General features: G+C 46.7%; 3 protein-coding genes across 3 annotated transcripts in view; 2 read left to right on the forward strand and 1 right to left on the reverse strand.

The window, feature by feature from the left end:
* The window catches only part of LOC143426511 (uncharacterized), a 43308-nt gene extending 35396 nt beyond the window's left edge, over window positions 1-7912 (reverse strand). Inside the window, exon 1 of the mRNA XM_076900030.1 lies at window positions 7777-7912. Within this exon, the coding sequence (XP_076756145.1) occupies window positions 7777-7897 (121 nt within the window). The 5' untranslated portion in view covers window positions 7898-7912. The remainder of the gene's footprint in view (window positions 1-7776) is intronic.
* LOC143426505 (uncharacterized) overlaps window positions 1-21239 on the forward strand; it is a 185253-nt gene that overhangs the window by 159350 nt on the left and 4664 nt on the right. The gene's annotated exons all lie outside the window — the stretch shown is intronic.
* LOC143426506 (RWD domain-containing protein 4) lies at window positions 20064-21218 on the forward strand. The gene is made up of 4 exons (XM_076900026.1): window positions 20064-20271; window positions 20502-20611; window positions 20688-20883; window positions 20959-21218. The coding sequence occupies exons 1-4, from the start codon at window positions 20167-20169 to the stop codon at window positions 21124-21126; spliced, it is 579 nt and encodes a 192-aa protein (XP_076756141.1). The 5' UTR covers window positions 20064-20166; the 3' UTR covers window positions 21127-21218.

Raw genomic sequence — 21239 nt, forward strand, 5'->3', positions numbered from 1 at the left:
TTGAACCAGCTCGATGGACTTTATTCCCTGCAAACGGGTTAAATTCACGCGGAAACGAGCGGAGAAACGATTCGCAACCACGGTTCCGCCGATTCTATCGATCGTTAGATCGTGTTGCGAATTTCCACGGAGTTAGTTTCGATTTTTTATCGAATGCTCTGATTTTTCATACTCTCATCTTTCAATGTTTCATAATGTTCGAATCAGGCGGGATAATTGTTGTTGCCGTTAGAAATCGAGATTGAAACTGTGCAGCTGCGTTCATTTATACGTGAGACGTTTAGAGACCAAACTGACTAACTGTATACTTTGAACTCTTTCTTTTTTCCCACGTTCTTCTGCCAAATTGATTGATGAATCGAATGGAGATTAGTTTGGGAGTGACTGTTTCTTTAGACAGCGGAAAGTTTTGCTAGTCGGAGTTAGCTAAGCAATTTGGGTGATAAGTGATTAATGGTACATTGTCGAAGTGGAGTTAGTCGCGGGACGGACATTGGTTGGCTCTGTTTAGAGATAGAGGACTTCTTTGAACTATTACAAACAATAATTACAAATCAAAGGTAGAAAATGTTAAGAGTATCGAATCTGAAAATTCGCTTAAAAATATCTTTGGTATCCAATAAAATAAGTCTCGAAAAGTATTACTCCAAGTATCAGCTCTGGTTCAATGAAGAAAGATCAAAAAGGCCATGTGGAAGTGCTGAACGCGACAGAATCGATTTTGCTCGCGCGTTTCGTCGCGCTATCCGATTACGGAAAATTCGTAATATGTTTCGCCCCGTATTAATTATTATATTAATTATCATTGTATCCACGCGGCTGTCACAGACACTGGCTAATTAATAATTAAATGTATCCCGGGCGGCGAGAACCGGGCCATCCCCCAATTAATTTTCGACGACGAGACGCCTAACGTCACGTAAACCGGCCACCGCCGTTCGAAGCCATCCGATCGTGAGCAATTAACATGATCAAGGCTTTATGAATCATTAAACACGACTCGCACGGGGTTCTCGCGCCACCCTCGATCGATCGATGGATCGCAGCTCCTCATAGAAATCCACCCCCGTCGCGGTCGCCACGCAGATTCGATCCTCGTCCACGGACGATTTTTGCGAAATGTAAAACGTCCGCTTAATACATTCGAGGAAAAACCGGAATATCGAACAGCAGAAGAATTTTGCTTCGCACGCGTTTATGGAAATTTAGTCTTACTTCTGCAGAGTCGGTGAAAGTGGAGGAAAATCTCGAGGAGCAGTGTCGACGAGCTCGAGTCGATGATGAATCGTCGCTTTTTCTGCGCTCCCAGAAATATTAATTGGGATGTAATTAAAATTTTGGATTTAGATTAACAGCTACAGCTGGCTCGCAATTCGGCGATCCCTCGCTCCTGCTGTTGGATTATTAAATCGTGTCGATTGAATTCGCTTATTTCTCGCGTATTTTTATAAATTTTTTCGCGAAGTTAAATATTTCAGACTAGCACGTGTCTCGATAAGAAAATCTAATTAAGAACGCTTGGACCTTCGAGCGATCTTCAAACGTTAGCGTCACCTGTTAAATAGTCAATTTAACGATTTTGCGAAAGGTCAGCAACACCAAGTGACCAGCGGAAGTTCGAGCGAGGAGATCACTGAATACTCGAAGAGACCCAGCAACGATCTCGACTATAACGCGGAGGTAAACAACGCGAGTAGATCGACTTCCAGTCGAAGTGGACTGGCATTTAGTCAGACAAGAACCGAGTTCATTCACGACTACGACGAGGAGCCAGACCACGAACACAGAGTGGACACGATGGATACTTTGTACTGGTTTTTCCAACCCAGGCCCTCCACTAGCTGGCATTACTATGTGTTCTTGGTACGGGTAATTAGCCTGGACGCTGGCTTGGCCACGTACCGGGTGTCTGTGAATCGGTGAGCCACGTAACTTCCAGCTGAGGTAGGTTAAATTAGACTCATTCGATTGAAGAACGACATTTACCTCCTCGTTGTCACAGCTGATCCTTTTTTTTATAGCTTTTAAACTTTGCAGGCATTATATACTTATATATTTGTCACAAAAAAATGCAAACGAGTGCTTAAAAGGTATGAAGCGCTTAAAAGAAATAAAGCATACGAAAGATGCTTCTCAATTCTAAAAAGAAGGTGATGGAAACTGGCAACTCGAATGGCGGAAATAATTCAGAAGACGGAACCCGTCGTTCCCCGCGATTCGGTTTCCCGCTGGAACGTATCAATACCGTCTCGCGATACGATCCAACTTTCTCACGATTCCAATTAATAAACGATTTGCTTCGTTTCGATTACAATGTCCCGGGGATCCGTTCCGGTTAGACGAGTTAACAATGGAGGAACGTGGAAGCTCGCCAAAAGCTGGCAGAGACGACAGAGCCCGGGCGGGCCGGTGTGTTCGATTAAAACTTAATCTGGCATGAATGGAATCGCGCGGGGGCCCCTCGCCCCAGCTGGCTCTCGATCTCAATATTTGCGTCCGGCGAAACCGGCCGCGCCACTTTTCTTTTCTGAAAATTAACGTTTCCACGCGGCGTGCGCGCGATCCGGCCATCAAGGCTGGCGGAAAGTGAAGGAAAAAATAAATAACAAAACCGAGGACGGACCTCCTCGACTGTTGCGGACGGTTAAAACCCGTTCAAAAGTGTATTAATTGGCCGGTCGAGGCGAAACCAAGGACGCTGTTATTCCGCTTCCTGCCGTGTTCTTCGGTCTCCCGATGTACGCGCGGATAAAGCGTCAGCGGAACGCAAACTGAGGCGCGAGGTTGATTTATTCGTTCGCTGTTTTTTATCCCTCGAATATCCTTCGATTATACGTCCGATATTTTCTTCGATCCCGAATCGAGGCGCTCGAGGGAGAATCGAGGCGATGGCGAACGTGGCGGAGGAAGGAAGCTTGCAACCATTGCAAGAATTAAAGACACGACGCGGAGGGGGAGAAATTTAATATCGGAGAACGATAGAAATATGGAGGAGTCGTTTCGAGTTTGAAGGAGTCGGGAATATTGGGAAAAGAAATTTCGCGTTTCGTTTAATTGCGGGTCTTTTCTACGAAAGAAACAGATGTAGAAAACGCGAGCGATATTTCTGACCCGAGTAGTAATGGTCTCACCAGCACGGCCGCGTAGCGCGTCCAATTAAAGTTGGCTGTATCTAGTTAATGCCATCATTTCTCACCGGACGGACGCCAGAAGGACTAGCAGTCGTTACTCGTATTTGTACCTATCGTTGCCTCATTGTTTTCTAATGGCACCGTGCTGCACAATGTGTAACTAATTTGTTACCTAACCCCCTATGTACTTTCCTTAATTTTTACGATTCACGAAAACCAATTCGCGACAGCACCAAGTATAACTTTTCATCGTGAATCACATCATTGTAAATTTAGCCTCGCGTAATAACCGTGGATATTGTACAGAGATTGCGCAATAAATCAGTTAAGCTGTGTTATATCACGAGATACAACAGAACGCTGAAATTAAATGAGAATCTTCTATCGAAGATGCCAGGTCTCTTATCGAAATCGCAGCGATATATGCGGTAATCGAAAAGTGAACTGGACTGCTCGCTGGAGAGTTCTGCTCTGCGTTATTTTCGAGGAGATGCCGACGAAAGAGCGAATTCGTCGAGGTGAAGCAGTTCGGTGTCGATTGGAAGGTAGAAAAACCGAGCGAGGAGGATCGAAACGACGTGGAAGTTCAGTCGGACGCGTTACATTATGCGACGGACTTTACGGAGTGGCGTCGAGACGCAAGAAGCGTCGTCCGCCGGAGGACGGCTGCATTACGACCAGAAGTGGCTCCATCAGGACGAAGAAACGTAACGAGGAGGGTCCCACGGGCGCGTTAATTAAGCCGGAAAGCTCGTTTTCGACGTCGTTTGGCCTAGCCGTTCGTCGACGACCTCGGCCAACTCGAAAATTCTGCATTTGTCAGAGTTGACTAAGAACGTGAATAATACTGAGACGCTTTCTGCAAGATTCAAAGTATTTATGTCATTTAGAAGATATTTACTTCGTTCTGATACGAGGCAATCGATTGACCACTCGCTACAATAAAGACTCTCCTTACTTTCCACGTGCATTAAGGTTGGCAATTTTAAAGTTAAATCTGCCCGTAAGATTGCAAGTGCGCTGGGAGGATAAATGGGGCGTACGAATCAAGCTGAGAGTAGATAGACGGGAAGTAAGATCGATGGGGGACGAGGACCAGCACACGTGCCACGATACATGGTATCTCTAATTATTCTAAACGTACGTCGACATAATTTATCTCGCGACGTCCTTTCCATTAAAACTTTAGCCACTCCTGCGGAGGATGTCGCCAGACTACGAGAACTGCTGAACTGAGATGATTCCTGGCGAGGGAACACGATTTACGAGAATAAAACTGCCATCTGTACATACACCTCCACCTGTTAACAATTAATCCAAGAAGAAACATCTAAATCCACAAACAAATACTAAAAAAAAATTACAATATAAACAGCACTCAAGACACTTCACACTCACACCTAATTCCATAAAAGAAATCAAACCACCACTCAAAGCCACCCCTGACACAGAGGCACCATTCAAACCCCCAACGATACCCACTTCCTTCAACCCCATCTCCCACCACTCGCCCATCCCTATTCATCCCAAGCAAGCGAGAGCAACTCGATCCTGCGATCGAACCAGCCATCCCCTAACGCTCTCTCTCTCGAAAAGAACTTAAAAAAGTAACCAACGCGAAACACTCTCTGGCCAGAATCGACCCGGATATATCTCTCGAGGGCCAGATGTTCGGCTGCATACGCCACCTTCGATAAACCGGAATAGTTCGGTATCGACGGGCCAAGGGTATCTCCCCAGCAGTTGGCACGGTGAATCGTTCTCAGCGAGAAGGAGCGAGCAAGAGAGAGAGAGAATGAGAAACAGAGAGAAAGAAAGAGAAAAAGAGAGAGAGAGAGAGACAGCAGCCAAGGAGATCGGGTACAGTTTTCCAGCTGGAATGATGTATAGAGCCGGCCTGGCACGGACGTACCATGTAAGATTCATTCGCCACGAATCGAGCGGCCGATCGTTAGGACGGAGAAAGGCGGATGGGAATCACTTAGCCGATCGTCGGGACGAAACGGAATCGAATTCGAGACCGGGACCGTCGCGTGAACGACGCCGGACGTCGCGCCAGGGATAATGGACGTCATAGAAAAACTGACGAATCTCGCGAGGGATCGAGCGGACTCGTTCGCTCGCCGAGGAGGAGATTTCGCGCGACCCCCGCGTGGTGGGCAAAAAGACGCGCTCGTTGCCATACTGAGAGTATGCTGTACGTGTATTTGGATGCTTGGAGAACATTTTTAATTAGCTTTTTATTAACTTACTATCGAATAATCGTAGATGGAATTATTTTTGTTACTGTTAACCAAGTGCACGATAGTCGTGGCTGACGGTTTCTGAGTTCGATTCGTGCGAACGGGAATGGAGATTTACGAGGTGGTGGAGCAGAGGTTAGATCGATCGATCTGGGCGGGGAAATTGCTTTTTAAGGTTGTTTCCAGGGAATGAACGGAATATCGGAAGCGGACGGGCTAAGATATTTGCGGTTTCTTGCGATGGCACACATAGATCGGCTGGAACAATGGGACACGTCGGATGGGCTGTCGGTAGACGTCCCAGGGTTCGAGGAATCGATATAGATCGTCTGGGAGACGACGGTACACAAAGTATTCGCCTGAAATTAGTATACGGCGAATGCCTAAGTGCTGACTGTTTTCTTATGCTTTCTAGATTTTATCGTTTGCTGTATCTGGCTGGGTAGCAAACATTAGATCCCGTGGAAAAATTTGAAAGTTAAGCAGAGACGTTCCACGGATGGTAATAAGTATATTAATTAGTTGTGTGTCATTCAATATTTCAGAAACGAATTACGCGAGAAATTTACCAAATAATACACTTTCCTAATTCATGCGTCAGTCTTCGACCATTCAGAGAACCCAACTCGTCGTTATATAATTCACAGCTGAGCGCAGCCCAACTGAAGCATTTATTCGAAAGTTACCATAGCTCCACAGCCCAGCAAATTATTCTCCCACGCAACAAGCGTTACAAAACATTATTCAACGAATCAAGATACCGAGCAATTATCAAACGAATCGAGCGATCGAAAGAATTCCCAAGGAGCCGCGGAACGGAATCGCGGAATTCCCGAACGGGCGATCGCTCGCATGCTCGATGGCCAACCTAACAGCGTAACGTAACAGTAACCGCGGCCTGGCGATTTATAAATTATTCAGCCCATTGTTCCCCGCGTTGCGTCGCGTAAACAAGCCTAAACTGGAGTACGGTGGTAAGATATCGAGCTCTTCCCGCGAAGCTCGCGGCTTGAAATATACACCGAGCCGCGGTCTGCGTGCGAAGTTTCGAAACGCGCTTGGCGAACGCCGCGCTGGGCTCGACGGAAGACGATTAATTCCGCGTCTACCGGAAGCGGAACGGCCGCGACGCGGGGGCGAAGCAGCCCAAGTTCTTACGTCCAACGTTTACGGCCAGGTCGTATAAAGGCCGGGAGCGTGCGGTCTGGCAAGGCACGAGAACAGTGCTTCGTCGCCTGCAACTATTCTTGGACCCTCGCGACGCTTAACTGCACCAGGTGGGTCTTAGTTGAGCGTTGAAACGGCGATCCTTGGCCGGATCGTTGCGAAGGTGATCGAAAGTTCGAACGAACGAGACACGGTTTCGAAGTTCCACGAGGGTCTGCTTGGGGATTTAATGACGTTGGGGTTCGAATCGAGATCAGAAAAGAGCTATAAACGAAGAAGAAGGCTTGAATGAATTTCGAGAAGGTTTAGAGTTCGCTAATAATCGAAAGCGGTTTGGTATCGTCTGTGGATGTTGCGCGTTTAATTGATACGCGATACGTGCAAGTTATAATGAAGATAGTTGGGGCAAATTGTTCTGTTCTGGTAGACTGTGAGAATCCAATATGTATCGTTTGATCGTGCGTGAAATTTGAATGCATACTTATTAATTTAAATAGTAAAAATTAATGTTGAAGTTGTTTATTGCACGATAACCTCCATCGTGTCTAGCGTAACTTCCGTTCGCCGATACGTAGATGTTAATCGACGCTGGACCACCCTGCGTCAGCCTCTCTCACCGCTCAGGAAGAAACGGGACGTGTTCCGCGCCGAAAACTATCTCGCGGACGATCGATCACGACGCACGCAGAGATTATAATATGATCGATCGATCGTCCCGCGGACGAATAACGTAATCGAGCCGGTGCGTTAACCCTGATCCGGATGAATTGCGCAACGGACAATGCCGCGTTTCGGATGCTCCCACGACGACGACGTGGGAACACGCGTGCTTTCGTTTCTGACATCTGTCGATGATACCCGTTACGAACTTTCTTCCTCGAGAATGTGTACATTCCTTAGTCTTTCTTTTCTCTGCCCGTTTCGCAGCTCTGATCTTGTCAATGATAAAGTCTGAACAGCAATTAACGAGCGAGGGAGGAAGTATCGGTTCCCTCGTCTCTAATCGACGGTTCTGATCGATCCATCGACATTTTTGGTGGAACGATAGTTTTACTTTAACTCAAAAAGAACAGCTTAAATTTCAATCAAACTCGAAATTTATAATATCATACATATTCCACAGAACTCTAAACACAATCTAATTCGTACATCCCACCAAAAAAGTGAATGCAATTCGTACGATTACAAAGGAAAGAAAAATGAACTTCTTCGAAAAGAAAAAAAAGATCACTCACCAGGTTTGATTTGCTGAGGCTTGGCCCTGACCCACGAGGCCTCCGTTAGCACGAGGAGCAGGACAGCGAGGATCCCTCCCAGGCTAGCCAGCGTCATTCTGCTCTTCCCGCTGGCCGACATCCACCCGCGAAACGGACCTCCGATATGCTCACGATACCCACGGTCCCTCCGTAACCCAGACGATCGAATAGAAAGGACGAGAAAAATCGTGGACCACGGGCAGAGCCGGGGCTGGAGACTCAACTCGAGCGACCTCGACGTTGACCACGGAGGTCGTGGCGCGTCCACGACGAAGACGAGTAGGAGATAACCGTGGAGGCTCGAAGGAGAGAACCGGCCTCCGTAGAGAGCGGCTACGAGGCGGCCAGGCGAGGATCGAGTGAGTGAGGATGGACTGACAGACGTGCGGGCGTACGCACGAGTCAATGAAGTGAGTGGTACTCACCCGTAGGAGCCCTCACCTTACCCAACCCAGAGCTCGCCCCCTCGCCTCCTCCGCCGCAGGTCTCCCTTTTACCTTGGCTCCCTTCTTTTCCTCTTCTTCTTCCTCCTGTTCATATCCTCCACCGCGATACTCGTTTCCTCTCCGACTGCCTATATACGCACAGGCTTCCTCTCTTCCTCGTCCGCGTGGAACCACGGGGGAACGATTCGCCGTTCCGTTTCTTCTTCTCTGATCTCCTCTCCGCCTCCTTGACCCTTTTCCTTCCCCCTTTCACACGGGGTACACGCTCTTTTAACTTGGTGCACGTGCTCTCCGCTCTCTGCTCGTTCTGCATTCTATTTTTCCGTGAATGCACCCGGTCAATTCCTCGGCTGTTTCGTCATACTCTCAGATCGTTTCGAGGGATACTTGCTCGCGCAAATTCTTTTATTCACGCGGCCGTGTGCATCCGGGGGAACGAGTACGACCTTTCGTTTCTTCCTTTCAAACCTCTTCCCGGACTTTTCCATGAATTTCCTTCGGCGATGAATTTCTGTTCAGCTACTACCTCCGGGGGGATACGATTCCTTTAAATTGGTACGCACGTTATGATTCCCTTTGTGAGCGTTCTGTTTTCTAGAAGGGGGGCACGTGCGTCAATTTCTCGTGCTTGCTTTTTGTTAATACCGTATGCAGCACCTTTTTGTTCGTGGTCCCCTGAACGTATCTTCGAGCTACGATTTCCATTACTATTTCGTTGGCTCCAATCTTCGCTTGACCTTTTCCCCCCCATCTCCTTATTCTTAATTCGATACGCACACGCTTCTTCTCTCTCTTTATGCACATACTGTTTTCCGTAATAGTACCGTGCCAATTTGCTACGTTCTTGCCGGTCTTACTCGGCCTGGTCATTTTCTTCTCTTTGACGCGAACCACCGACTGCCACGCGTCTTCTCCTCCTCGTTTCTTATTCAGTTTCATTTTCCATGGTCGCTTAAAGCGCTCGGTGAATTCGTAGATAATGTCCATTCAAGAAATTGTGTACATTCTTCTAAACCTAATCGACGTTTAAAAAATGTTGTAAGAACGTCTAAATTTTGTTCACGCGATTCTTTTTTAATAATGAATATACACGTACAGGCAATGTTACCTGCGCTTACTCAAATGTTTTCTCAACGCTGTTAAGAAATTTTGATTTCGACAATTAATTAAATCCAACATACGAATGTCTATATTTTATCAAGTTGAGCTTAGAATTTTGGTAGGCGGTGGTTAGACGCGGTCATTCTTCACTCTTCTCTTCGTTCCCGCTGCCTACGCCAACAGCCGAAGCAACACCGCCGAATTTATTTCGTTCGCTCTCTCCCGGATATGATGCACTTGCTCACCACTCGAGCCATCGCCTTTTGTTCACCTCTTGGTCCTCTTCTTTTTCTTATCATCCTGCCCTTTCGCTTCCTCCTCGTCCCGCGGACGCTCAAACACACTCCGCCCTCCTTCGAAATGCCCAACATCCTCCGCCTCTCGCTACGGTACCCTCGACTCGTCCTGGTTTTCGTTTTTCTGCCTCCTCGCGCCCCTCGAACCTCTCACTGTGTTTCTTCCTCGCTTATCTGCAACCACCTCTGCGTAGGATGCACGCCGCCCGTTCGTTCCCCCTTTCTCCACCCTGCGAGGAGATGCTCCTTTCTAACTGCGAGCATCCGCTACGTTACGTATGTAAGTACGTTTGCAGTTACCGATTATTGTTTTATTGCCTTTCGATTTGGTAACTCTATCTGTACTATCAACTGGTCCACTGTTCATAACACTATTTTACGTTGAAAAAGTTTCAGTAGCTCCACGAGAATTCCCGTAAAAATTATGTAAAGTGTGCTCTTTAAAATACCTTTCTGGTCTCTAGTTACGTGTACCACTTATTAGACACTGTAGCGTTTTCTGGGGAGATTTTTTTCTCATCTGATGTGTAACAGCGAGGTCTTTCTGTACGAGTACTTGAAGCTTTAATACAATAAAGAATTTCAGATACGACGAGTGTGAAGAAGACGCAGTGACCCACTACTCGCCATCCTCCTCAGACTCGCTGCAGCAAATAGAATCCCCGCTATTTTCCAACAGCGTTTACATTGCACAACTAAAAGTAGATTCTTCGCCCCAAGGCTCGACCAGGGGCATTCGTCTTCGTTCCACGGTTTCCCACTTCTTTCTTTCGTCCGCGTTTCACCCTTCTTCCTCCTCTTTCCTCTCTTCTTTTTTTTTCTTTCTTTGCCTTATTCATACCTCTCGGCCACGGCCACCAGCGCAAGAAGAAACATCTGAAAAGATGAGTTTCGCCATCCTATGCAAACACATCCCAGCTATTTGTACGACATTTCCGCATCTCGATGGAGCACGTTATTCCGTTTCGAAATCATTTTACTTGGTAATACGATTTTCTGTTTACCCCGTTTTTCTTCGCAGCCGTATGAAATCGCGCATGAAATTCCGCGTCCTCCCCCCGCGAGCGGTTTCCACGACGTCCTCCCCGGTACCGTCGCTCTCCCACGAACGACTGGAATTATACTTAAACGATGGAACAATCGAACCGTGCAACGTCTCTCGTCGAAAGACGCGCGCGTTCCAAAGCGAAACGTCCCCTCATCGTACGTGACTCGATACACGACGTGTCCACGGCTCGCGGGGACCGTCGCCGTTGTTTAACAACCTCTGGCCAGCTTTTATGCACAGTCGCGAACACCGTCGCAACTGGTGGTTGATGGGAAACGAAAATATCCTTGATTCGTGAGGCGGTCCTGAGAAATCCAGACTCCTGCATGAAATCTAAACTTTGCTTCCTCGATCAAGTTGATTTCACAAAATTTCTATTTCACACATCGATGAAAACTTCTTAATTAACGCTCGTAACGTTACGAAGAGTCTACAAATATAACTGCTCAATCTTTTCAGACAAAATTCTCTAGAGATCTCTCTCCTTAGAACCCTTCTCTGGTCCACCGTTCGAAGTGACAATCCCCATCGACCCAAGCCCATTAATCGGTACGCGAACAACGGACAGAAGTAAAAGTAGAGGCGGCAGAACGCGGCGTTCCCCCGAAAACCTGTCTCCGTCGCCCTTATCTCCCATCTAGGCCGCCATAACGGAGAACGGGCGCGCTGCTCGTTCATCGGGTACGCGCGCCGGTGAAACGAAAAGCCCGGCGAGAGAAGGTCCAATCTCTCGCAGCTCTACCCCAGGTTCCCGGGCGATCTCTATTACGCAATCTCGGCTATCGGGCATCGCGGAGCCCCATGAAATTTTCTGATGCAGCCGGTGCAGCGACGGGTGGCTCGCCTCCTCCGTGCGCCCCAGGGCCAGGGGCGGAGGGGAAACCACGGCAAGGACCGCGCGGAACCGGCCCAGGATCAAGCCTGATTGCCACGGTGTCGTCTGCCCTCTTCCGCCGCGATAAACGAACGCCACGCTGCGGAGAGGATTTGATAAGTCGCGCTCGACGATTTATTTCTAGGGTAGCCGCTTGGGAACGGTTTCCGGGCTGAGAGATCTCATTGGAACCGTCGAGGTTTCGTGGAATTCTCTTCGTCAAGCCAGCAACGCGTATTTTTCAATCTAGAAAAATTGAAACGGAAGTATTACATTTGAATTTACGTATTTTGGATATCGATGGTTAAGATGTATGTGTGTAGCGTTTAAATCGAATTCTAAGTATACGTGATCGGTTTCCCCATAAATCGATGGATTCGATTTAACCGATAATCCCATCGAACGCTAATCGAATGATAAAATCAGCCTAATCAACCGCAAAACCAATAGCTCGGGAAGCTCGTCTTCCTGTCCCCGAAGTCAATCAAACACTCTCCCCGCGGCGAGAGCGGAACGATCGGGTTCTGTAAATAATTCAATCTTCCAGCCACTCAGCGCGCTCGCTTCTGCGAACCGGCGTTAAAAAAACTTGCCGTTGCCTCTCCCCGTTCCCCGTACGTTCGGGAAAAGAAAAACCGAACAACGAGGAACACGGCGGGATCTGTGAACAGAGACCGTAGCCACTTTCGATTGAGCCTCGATCGGGAACGTGGACCCCGTGCGTCGACCCGGAAAATGCGTGTAACAGATCCGCGCAGGCAAGAAAATCGAGTGGTCGATTACTTAAGTTGGACACATCGAACAAGTCTATCTGTCCTCCTCTGGCGAGTGCTCGATTCGTTATTAGTCGATTTCCACGGTCATGCGGTTAACTGAGATCTTTGAGAAGAAGAATAATCGGTAAAGCGATGAATGTTGATCGATCCATTTCTGTAAAATTGGACTTCTCTTGATGATTACAGCGTGTTCTGTTCGACGTAAGGTTTAGCTCATCGATCAGATCGTTGGTGAGATTACTTGGTCGTGGTGTCGAATCCGTGGAATAGAATCGAGTCGTGCACGCGCCTCCAGAGATCTGGACGAGTGGAGAGAAAAAAGAGTAGACGAGGAACAACGACGATCAAACAGCATCGCGGAACAATCCCTCCATTTTTATTCCCCGTCGAACTGCAGATGAGTCTTGGTGCACAACAGGCTCGATACGTGGAGTTTTACGAAGCGCGCGGATTTTATCGAGACGATTCTCTTGGAGAAACGAGACCTCTCGAATATCGATGCGAAGGAAATTTGGTTTGGATGGATTCTTCTGCCGGATGGCATCCGTTCCTTTCCTTTGTCTGCAGTTATGCTTTCAGGTGTTGATGGAATCTGGAATTTCGAGCTTAACGTGTTACGAATTTCAGATCTTTCGTTCGACTATGTTTCTGTAAAGACACTTAATATACCATACCTTTAAGATCAGTCAGCTTCGTTTAAGGTAAAGTATTATTCCTCCTTTTCTCTTGTCTAAAGTTGTTCTCTGGTGTCCAAGCAATCTGTATTTTTTAAAGACTGATGGTTAGTAAATTAATACTGATTAATAAGAATTGTAGATGTATTATTCACGTATAGTGTTTGAAAAAGAGAAAAGCAGTAGTTTTCGGCAACGGTTACGATAAAAATGTTTTAATCATGGTAAATGACGGCGGAAATGTCCCTTCGTCTTTTTTTCTCCGTCACCGTTGGCCGTGCGTCAAATTTTGCGTTCACCAAGTAACAAAAAAAGAGGTATTCCAACCGACTCCGGTCAATTTACGTATACCGCACCCTTTGAAGTCGCACTTCCCGCAGGACAATCCCATTGAAAATCGCTGTCTGCCGTTGAAATGCCCGCGAAATGTCAAAAGTGCAGTAGCGAAAGCGCACCGCGACGTTACACGAAATTTCAGTCCGTCGAACGCGAATGGATTTCATTCTCTTCCATTTTTCCCTCTTTTTTCTCCTTTTTCCATTCATTTCCCCCTTTTATTTCGCTCGTTCAATTACAAACACACCCGGCTCGATTCTGATATTACGAAATGAAAAATCAACGCAAAAAGGGCCCCGTTTGTTTTGCCTTTTTGTTTTCCTTTTGAAGCAGCTCGACCCGGTTTCCCCATTGACAGCACGGTCCCCCATGAAATCGCGAGGAATCAAAGAGCGATTCGGTAGAAAGGGAAAATAGAAAAGTTTTGATCGCGGCGCGGGCCAACTCCGCTTGATAACATTAACCCGTGGCCGGGGTACTTCGACTTCGGCGTAAAGCTCGTTCCAGGACCGGGTAATTAGGTTCTTGACCGCGACGTCGCAAAGTTCCACGGTTTTTTCTTCCGCGTAGAATTAATCGCGTAACTCGAACGAGGAAACTTTACTTTACATTCAAAATTTCTACTACCCCGAATAGCCATTTCCGAATTAGTCCATTCTGTCGCCCGCTAGATCGATATTAAGCGTATCGCTAGGACATAGAAGACTCAAGAAGTACAGAAAGAAAAAGAATATTTCTAAAAACACACTATCGCTGTACAATAGTAAAACTGTCCAGTTTTTCTTTCGAAAACCATCGAACCTTTCGATCGCATCTCGATCGACGACTCTTCGACAGCTGAAAATCCCCGATTCTAAGTCCGGATGCGTACGACCGGGCGCCGCACGATTTCCTCGCCCGCTTTCCTCAGCCGATCCCGGACCTGGGACAAAACAATCGATACGAAGTCGCTAATTTATATTCGCCGCGACCCGTTCGCCATCGGAGGAATACGGTTAATCGAGTCTGTCGTTAAATTGAACGAACGCGACTCTCTCCTTTCGTTCGTTCCGACGTCGGACGGCCACTGTGACGGACAGACGGACGGCGGTTTGTTCGGTCCGTTCGCCGGTTCCAAGCCGTGTCTACGCGTACGGCTAATTGTGACGTCCGTGCGACAGAGTGAAGAGATCGTTACGTCGTCCATCAGCCATTTATGGCCGCGTGGCCACCTGCCTCCGCGTGCGGGTTCGCATCAGGATAGAGCCGTTTCGAACGAAACCCGACCTCCCGTGAGTATCGAGTATTTTGTAACGAGCCCTGACAACGCGTACCAACCTCGGTTCGCGATCAATTTCTCCTGTTCCGGCTCCTTTTTCTATCGTAGCCGCGGCCATCTGCGCGCAGGATGTAGGTACAGACGTGGCCCTTTTTTCCGCCGCCGGTAAGCTCGATCAATTCGACGAACGCTACCGCGGTGGATGATCGATGGGGGGATACCCGCGCGCGATCCTCTCAACAGTTCGTCCGCCGGTCGGCCAGGCGAAACGGGGATGATCGTTTATTGATGACGCGTCGAGTGCCTCCGAGAGTTGTTCTTGAATTGATAATACCGGGAATTAACGCGAGATCGGGGACAGGAGAGCTGGTTTGGGGGATCGTGGATGGCGGTTTAAGGTTTCCCATGGATGCTCGAGGATCTCGGCTTAGAACCTGCCAGGGATTTGATAATTATAGCTACGTTAGAGATCGGTATCACCTCCTATCAATTTATTGTATTACCGTTCATTTTCTTCTTTACTTTAGTTCCTCCAGATATGACTTCTCTCTTGTGAAAATTCGAAGGTCCTGGACTTGAAGGATTAGAAATTTATCTTCGTATTGCAAAGTGGAAGTTCGCTCGAGGGTAGTCCCTGCAGCTCTTACCGCAATTACATCTGGCAATTCGCTGAGACGTATGTTTGATCCGCGCGCCTCGCCGCTCTGCGACAAACATTTCATCAGTGTCCGCTCTAGCAATCGGATCATGGTTTCCCGATTATTTCCCATTCATCATCCGCGGGAGCGAGTCGTTTCTTCCCCGTTCTAATTGCTATCTCCCGTATTTCATCCGATAAGATGAATTCCTTCAAGTATCATCTGTTTGCTTCTTCGCGCAGCATCCTTCTGGCGTTCTGCTCTAATTGTGCCGCACATATTTCATCCTGGTAGGAGATATCTCACCGCGGGTCGCGCAATCAACCAGAGAGGTGGCCTCTTTTCTAATTGCCCCTTGGAACGGCGAGACTTCGCGCGACAGGTCGCGCGATTTCGTTCGTCGTGCACATGTATCACGCGTGAGAACTCCTGCGTCGTTTTTCTATCGTCCTCTTTGCCAAGAATCGATCGTTGGTAATCGTACGGAGTGAAATCAGATCGTCGTCGCTTCGAGTGACTCCAAAACTAGAAAAATTGCCCCGATTGAAAGACTTCTGTGTATTAAAATTGGAAAAAGTATCTTTATATTAACGTTATCCTGGTATTGCTTTCGTATTGGCTTATGATCATCGATGCGTTCCAAATTCATCCTGCGAACGCAGATTCGTACGCGGCTTAATCCAACAGCCAGTCATCCAACGCAAGAGTTAATGCGACAAAATAATCGTGCCACGATTACGGTAATCTTCGATTGTGTTTGTTCATAAGCGGGTCCCCTAATACTGAACCACGCTAAATGCAGTCGCGATTACCGGTGCCATCGTTCTCATTAATAAATCGCGTTAAATCTTTTACACCGTTCGACTCTAATGCACTCTGAATGCCAACACAGTTCACCGTAAACTTCGCTTTGGCTATTAAAATCGACGGATACTGCACGCGTACGATGACGTCCTATGAGATGTTCCTTTATCGCTATCGTTAGTGATCGAAAGAAACGAAAATGGAGAACTAGCTTGGCAATGGAAAAAATTAAGAGAATCACTGACTAAAGGGAGCAATTAGAATCAGAGGAACAACAACAAAAAAATAAAGCAACCGTAATGTTAACGATAAAAAGAAGTATAGGTTGAAGATGACATTGTTACGGTAAGTTCCCATCCAAGTTGAGCTCTACATGGAATCGGAGGGATAAACTAGGGGGAGGGAGTGGAACGGAAGAAAACGAAAAAAAGTCACAGAAACGGAGAGAACGAAGAAGCGGGGCGACTTCAGCGTGCGAGCTTACTTATAAAAACGATACAATTACGACGCGGTAGTAGCCGGTTTTGCATAATGCATATCGAGCTACGCAGTAATGTTCACTGCACGCATCGCGGTGGCACTAATTTCCGTGAATCCAACAGCGCCAGGAAGCGCCTTTTCTTGCCAGGCCGCTCGAGGAGAAGTAACCACAATGTCACATCGGTGATTAGTGATGGGACTGATCCCAGAATCATCCTACCTCCTAATCTAAACAATCACTGCCCTATCCGATCTCCAAATTGTTATTAAATCAATAGTCTCGATTTAACAGTCGTAACATGTTGAACACTACATTCTAAACTGATAAAATTCGACTACTTCCGTCTTGACAAAATATAGAAGTCGCCAGTCTTTCTTAAAAACATATGAAACATGAAAAAGTGTGACAAGCATAAAATTATTGAGTAAAGCATGTAGCAAAGAACGGAAGTATACCTTTGTTCACCCACGCTAAACAGAACATGATATACCGCAATGTTTGCCAATCTTCGCCCCGGATACTTCCAAACTCCCATGTTTCCATGCCCCCAAACCTCTCCCTGTATCCCGGTACATCCATATATACCCAAATTCATACGCCCTAGCTTCCATCCTCCAGAATTCCTTCACCTCTCGATTTCCATACTTCCGTAGACTCGTACATCTCTCGCTTTCTCACATCCGAACGGCCATCTCGAAAGATTTCACCTATCCCCCTCCATCCCCAGCATCTCCGTTACGTCCATAACTTCTTCGAAGCTCGTCAACTGCGCCTCGTACACTTGGGTTATTATACATTTTGTAACGCTCGTTACAAAAGTCTAGCTCTCTCAATGTTGCGTTGAACTTTCAAATCAGATCACCGTACGATCTGTCGACGATTCGAACAGTCGATCACTGGACGAGGCAATCGTTCGAATGGATTTTGGCGCGCGAGGGTATTGATCCCATCACTATCGGTGATGATGGGCGAACGCACGGCAGGCGGTCGGCTTCTTTCCCGCGGCTTCTTCCAGGGCGACTCTCGATCCATGTTTCATGAGCCACCTCGTGCTCCGGCTAGAGAAAGGGCCGGCCACGTACAGGCACTTACAAGCCGCTACTCTGAATCACAGCCACCTAGGCGATTCTTTGTGATCGATGCACTCGCGACACTACGGCGCCACCCTTGCCTTTTTCTTCGCGCGATTATTATTGTCTTTATCCCCATGCGAGATGGCGGAGGTTGTTACGGACGTTCCACCGGGGCCTGGTCGAAAACGGTCGCTTGATTTGCTTCCTTGTGGAGTGTTCTTCGTGGAAATACAGAACGATTAATCAACGCGAACGCTCTTTGGGTTGGAAGGGTTCCATTGTGAGAATCGAAGCTGGTGGACGTGTTTTCTGGGGCTTCCTGCTAGGGGAGCGGATGATAATGAATCAGAGCTCGTGATTATCTGCGATATATTGCGAGACTTATTATCAGAACTAATCTGTTAACTTTTCTTAAATAGAATTTTTGTATGGAGTTGGATCCAGAGTTGTCTCGTCTTCGTGCATTTGATGAATACAATGAAAAGAGATTCCGCCTAAACCCACCATCTGCAGTTCAACTTGAACGAAAATTGGAAATCTACCTATCTCGAGTTTCATAATTTCCCGCGTCACAGCATGATTCAAGTTTCCCCTTTTCCATGAGCCGGCAAAGAGACGAAGCTCATGGTGGGCTTGGTGTACAGGAACCAGGGTCTTGGCTGAAAGAAAAATTGGCGCACGAAACGTGCGTGCGCGGTTCCAGCGGCCGGGGATGAATAATGGACAGACGGGGGGCATTTCGTCGGGGATGTCGTGGCGTGCCGAATTCGTAGAAGAGGGCCCTGTCCCTGTACACGCGTCTACCGCGAAATACAGGTGCGCGCTGGCAATATAGTCCCGTGGATTTCAAGGAATCGTCGATGAATTCGACGAAGGCTCCTTTTGCGGTGGACGAGCGCGGCGATGAGGGTTGGCGTGAGTTACGCTCGCCACGTGTCCCCGACGCGTGTTTGGCCGAAACGGGGCCCCAAGATCCGAGCTCGTTTGTCTCGCCCGATCGACCATCGATCTGCTTAAGTAACAAACTGTAGATCTCACGTTATCGCCCACTGAGTTCTTGGTAATCGAGTCACTCCCGTTGGTCCCGCGTGGAACGAGCTTGTCGGGAGACATTAACCCCTTCTCAGCTACGATTATCCGCGAAAGAGTATCTGGACACTTGCTTGTTTCTGAGAGGAGCTACAACAGAACGTCATAGGGTCCTTAGAGGTGTTACGATATTTGCAACTATTAACGTCAATCTATGACAATTCAACATGGTGTTCAAGCTTGTTCGAGTAAAGTTAATTTGCTTCACAGCAATATCTGTTTCAGGGTTCTAAAAAAACGTGGCACTATTGGGAAGTAATTAATGGGGATACCATAATGGACTCGTCTTGACGTATACACCGTTATCTATCAATATCGGCGATACTTCATTTAAGTTTCGAGCGAAGAAAAAAAAAAGGGCTCGGGATCGATGGCGCGTCCCGTAAAGCGAGAATGAAAAATTCGTCTGACAGGAAACCGATGATGCGTTGTTACAGCTGGTGCATTCTTCGATTCCCGATACGGTATACCGCGATGAGAGAAATTTAAACGAAACAGGGAACGGGGTCAGGAGCCGATGCTCGTGTAAACGCAGGGCTGAGGTTCGCCAAGTGGAAACTCGCATTAATCCGCGGCTCGCTACTCGTCTAGTGTATACATACCTATCGCGGTTTTTTTTCCACATATCGCTCTTTTCCTATCCGCGTCTTTCGCTTCATTTCTCTCTCGAACCCGCTACAACATTCTGCTACCTACCGTGATGGCATGCGTCCAAGGCAAACGTAGACTTTTGCGCGAATGACAAATCCGAGAGATAACTTCGACAGCGTTCCTTCTCCGCTGCGTCCTTCTCTCGTCAGATTTGTTATTCTCTCGTGGATTCTAATCGCTACTTGCGTTTATTGACGCAGGTTTTGTTACGCTTTGACTACCTTTTGTACTGTCGACTCTGGTTCACCGGAAACTGATACACTGGAAATGTAGCGTCATCTGGTATACAGAGAAATGAAATGATTAAGTTTTCTTGTATCGTACGGACATGAAGTTTGTATACTAGGTTGACACATAATTCGATTGATACATGTGATAACATGGAAACATACCGATTAAGTTTAATATTTAAGTGTCCCCGCGGGAACGTTCTGGCGATCACTGAGCCGACAGGAAGTGGAACTTCAAGCACCATCTGTGGCTAAAATCGTGAAGTGGGCTGGAAATGGAAAAAATACATTGATTGATAAGTCAAGTTATTAAAATATTGGTGGTGAAACGTTTTCGATTGAAGTACAGAAAATGTTATTCTCGATAGATGGAAAATTTCGTGTACATAAAATATTATAGTTTTCGAAAAAATAATCCTTGAATGTCAGGACATTGATTTTGTAATTTCAAGGTGTGGCGCGCATGACGTGATCGAGGCAGCACAATCGATGCGGTAACTGCGTCTATCTGTTTTTCCTAACCTCGAATTAACGCATGAACGGTGCGCGTGCGAAAGTAATTAGAATATTAAAATTTGACACTGGAAAAAAGAAATGAGCGATGTTGAACTCCAGGAAGAGGAAAGAGAAGTACTCCTTTCGATATACGATGGAGACCCGGCTTTTAAACAGTTGACACCTACTACTTTTCAGTACAAGGTTTGGCCTTCAAAAAAATACCAAGAATGTTTCATTCGATATTATATAAAATACACAGTAACGATTTCAGTTAAAAATAAATTAAACGACAAATGTGCATCGTATTTGTTTAAATTTTATAACCTCTGATTCTTCCAAACTTTTGTTAACTGTGGCCCTTTTTTCAATTTTAAGTTGGATCGCATTATAATAATATTTATGTACATGTATAATGTTTCATTTGTCTACAGTTTGGAGAAGAGAACGATATGAAATCATTCTTACTAGAGATCTCGTGGGGCAAAACATATCCATCGGAGAGGCCTGTCATTAACATGGATACCTTTTACAACAAGCACATGTAAGTCCGATTATCTTGACTTCTGACTATTCTTGCATTCTGTTGCTTTCATTAAAGGTGAATGATTGGAATACAGTGTCCAAGATGTGAAAGACAGAGTGGTCCAACATGTGGAAGCAGAGGCTGACCAATGGTTGGGAAGCGCAATGACGTACACATTGTTTCAATCTGTCCAAGAACACTACAGCGAGTTGGTCTCGGAGCAACCGGATGCTACTGGTGATATAAACACGCAAGCCAGTCTGCTAAAAATAACAGAGGAGAATCAACAGGTAAGAAAGTAAATAGCGTTAAACTGTAGGTTTATTTGAGATGTACATGAAAGAGAACCAATTTGTTATATGAAGTTGGAGGAAACAACAAAGAAACCAAAGAAGGAACATCTGACTAAAGCCCAAAAACGTAGACACTGGAATAAAGCAGATGGAAAAGGAGACAAACCAAGAGGATGGGACTGGGTGGATATAGTAAAACATTTATCACAGACTGGCCCTAAGCAAGAGCAAGAGTCTTAGTTCGACTTCATTATGAAATATTTGTACAGGTTAAAAGGCGTATTATATTTTTATAAATTATTGGAAATAAACTGGTTTCCATATCGGTTTCACTATAACTATATATAATCACC

This window comes from Xylocopa sonorina, chromosome 8 (genome assembly GCF_050948175.1).
Source record: "Xylocopa sonorina isolate GNS202 chromosome 8, iyXylSono1_principal, whole genome shotgun sequence".
Classification (NCBI taxonomy): Eukaryota; Metazoa; Arthropoda; class Insecta; order Hymenoptera; family Apidae; genus Xylocopa; species Xylocopa sonorina.